Here is a 2650-nt window from a genome sequence, read left to right on the forward strand (position 1 = left end):
GAAGAAGAATAAGAAAGGAGGAGTATTAATACGACGCCATTTTTTCAAAAAATTTCAGGGACTATTTTGCCCTCTTTGCACATGTGGATACTTAACTGTCACGTGTGCGATTTAACGTGTCAACTCAACAATTTTCGTTAATGAGTCATGCCGAAAAATAGCCTGGAGACTAATATGTTTGACGGAAGAAAACTATGAAAACTGATTTGTGTATTAATTTTTTTTAGAAACTAAAATATCCATTTTTAAAATCTTTGGAGACTGATTTGGATAATTACTCTATAATAATATATAACTACCTAGTGATGAGTGTAATTATGATTTTTTTTGTAAATGTTATTGTTCGAATATATATTAGTTAANNNTAGTTGCAATAACAATAAGAATAACTTATTAATACAACAACCACAAAATAAATTAAGTTGATAGGTCCAAGTGACTAGTGAGAGCATACTCACACACAATTTATTAATTACAGAAAAATGGAAACATCACTATTTAATTATATAAATGGACATACAATAATATATGTAACATTAAGTAGTTGTGTGTGAAATGTTTGCTACTAATATGCCAATCAAGATGCCCTATTCTTGCATGTTTGAGGTTAAGCAAAAACAACATTATCAAGTGTGGCCGAAATATGACACTACAGAAAATCTTGTTTTGTATATATATTGGAACATTAAAATTGCAACAAGATATTGAAGTAGTATTTAAAATATAAGTAACCAATATTTGTCAATCTAGCTATCATTCTTGACCCTATATATTAACGTGCTAAAAAAACAAGGGGAAAAGATGTAGTGAATATATAGCTTTCAGTTCTTGATGTAACAAATTAAGTAGAAAATAGTAGCGTAGTGTAGTATAGTGTTCCATTCCTTCTCAATGGAGACCAATGAAGAAGAAACATATGGCAGTGGTGATGATAGCAAAAAGAGACCTATTAGTACAAGGAAACATATTTATTAGTTTTATCATAATAAGAAATTTCCACGTAATCATTAATTAATGGTGTCACAAATGAAAAGAGTTTTAATTAATATAATACCTTGGTGTATGTGGAGTGTTTGCATTGGATGATGGGGATGGTGTTGGTGCCACTGACGGAACTGGACTTGGTGGCTGAAACTTCCCTGTGCAACAACAATAATCAACATATTCTAAAATATTTTGTACATTTAACAAATTTTCATTTGATTTAAAATATAAATAATAGTAACAGATCTAAAAGTTTTGATTAATTAAGACAATATAGTTATTATCTGTCACAAATCATGTCGTTTTAAATAAAAATGGATTAATGTTTTTAAGAGATAAATAGTCAATTTTTATTATTTATATTTAAAAAAATAAATATTATTTTTTTATTTTTGATTATTTGTTCGAAACACAAAATATATATTTTCAATTAAAAATTTTTTAATCGATCTTTAATTATCTAAATAATTAGTCTAAACAACTCTTATAAATATTAACATGTTGATGTGTCAGAAATTGCTTAAAGTAACAATACAAATTACTTAGGTCAATTATTAAAATAATTATGAGTTTATGACTAATTAAAAATTTTTAAATTATAAAAAAAGATGTCTTTTAGATAAATTATCAAAAACCAAAAAAGATATTTGTTCATGTAAAAGAGCGTGTGATCTTTAGTGTAAATAAACTAAATCTGATGAATATTTATCCTTGATATTTTAATCATTATTAAATTAAAGAATGGATATTTAATGAAAAGCAGATCAGAAGAAATTATGAAAATGAATGAGAATACTAACCACATAGTAGGAGATTTTGTGGTGGTGACTTCTCTTTGGCAGGGTTAGGATCAGGATCATAAACTCTAACATAGAGCTCTTCACCCAAGAACCAGTTGTTCAAGTTCTGTGATCTCAAGTTCCACATTCCAGGATTATCAGGGTATACATACAATGCACTCCACCCTCCTGGGAACACCTGCACCGTTGATCTCGCTACAGGGTCATACAAGTTGTAACTTGACCGTGATTCTGCTCTCCATTCTCCTTCTCCCATTCTAAACACACAAATTTCTTACCAACAATAATTCATGCAAACTCTGAGTTTTCTTTGCCTTGCATAAGTTTTTCTAAAATTTACTCATTTTTAACTTTGCTCTTTATGAAATTTTTGAGAAATTAATTTTTAAATGGGTGTTTAGTTAGTGTAATACACTAAAATGAGTAGCTGAAGTGATATGCAAGAATATGATCGTTTTTTAGTTTTTACAAATTCTAGAATAAAAGATACTAAAGAAATATCAAAATTTATTGATTTTCACTCTGAGTTAATTATTAATGTTTAAAAATATAAAATAAAATATGTTATTGAATTACTAAATTAAAAGAATTAAATTGATAATTAAACAATGATAAAAAATAATAAATTTTGATGACTCTTTAGTATTTTTCTTACAGAATGCCTTATGAAAAAATGCATAGTCTTTCGTAACATGTGAAAAAAAATTGTTACTTTTTGTATATTCTTAAAATTAACCTATATGGTTCAATTTGAAAAAATTTACATTTCTTTTAAAATTATAACCGAATTTTTTGGTTTTTATTTAAGCACTTAACAAAACAAACCATATGACAAAAATTTTAAATATAAGATATAACTATATTAG

General features: G+C 26.7%; 1 protein-coding gene across 1 annotated transcript in view; it reads right to left on the reverse strand.

Annotated features, from left to right (window-relative positions):
• Positions 456–2650, reverse strand: part of LOC107616023 (monocopper oxidase-like protein SKU5) — a 4248-nt gene continuing 2053 nt past the window's right edge. The window contains exons 5-7 of the mRNA XM_021110301.1: positions 1785–2041; positions 1055–1139; positions 456–946 (exon numbers count right to left, since the gene is read on the reverse strand). Of these exons, the coding sequence (XP_020965960.1) occupies positions 889–946; positions 1055–1139; positions 1785–2041 (400 nt within the window). The 3' untranslated portion in view covers positions 456–888. The remainder of the gene's footprint in view (positions 947–1054; positions 1140–1784; positions 2042–2650) is intronic.

The sequence above is a fragment of the Arachis ipaensis genome, chromosome B09 (genome assembly GCF_000816755.2).
Source record: "Arachis ipaensis cultivar K30076 chromosome B09, Araip1.1, whole genome shotgun sequence".
NCBI classification, from domain to species: Eukaryota; Viridiplantae; Streptophyta; class Magnoliopsida; order Fabales; family Fabaceae; genus Arachis; species Arachis ipaensis.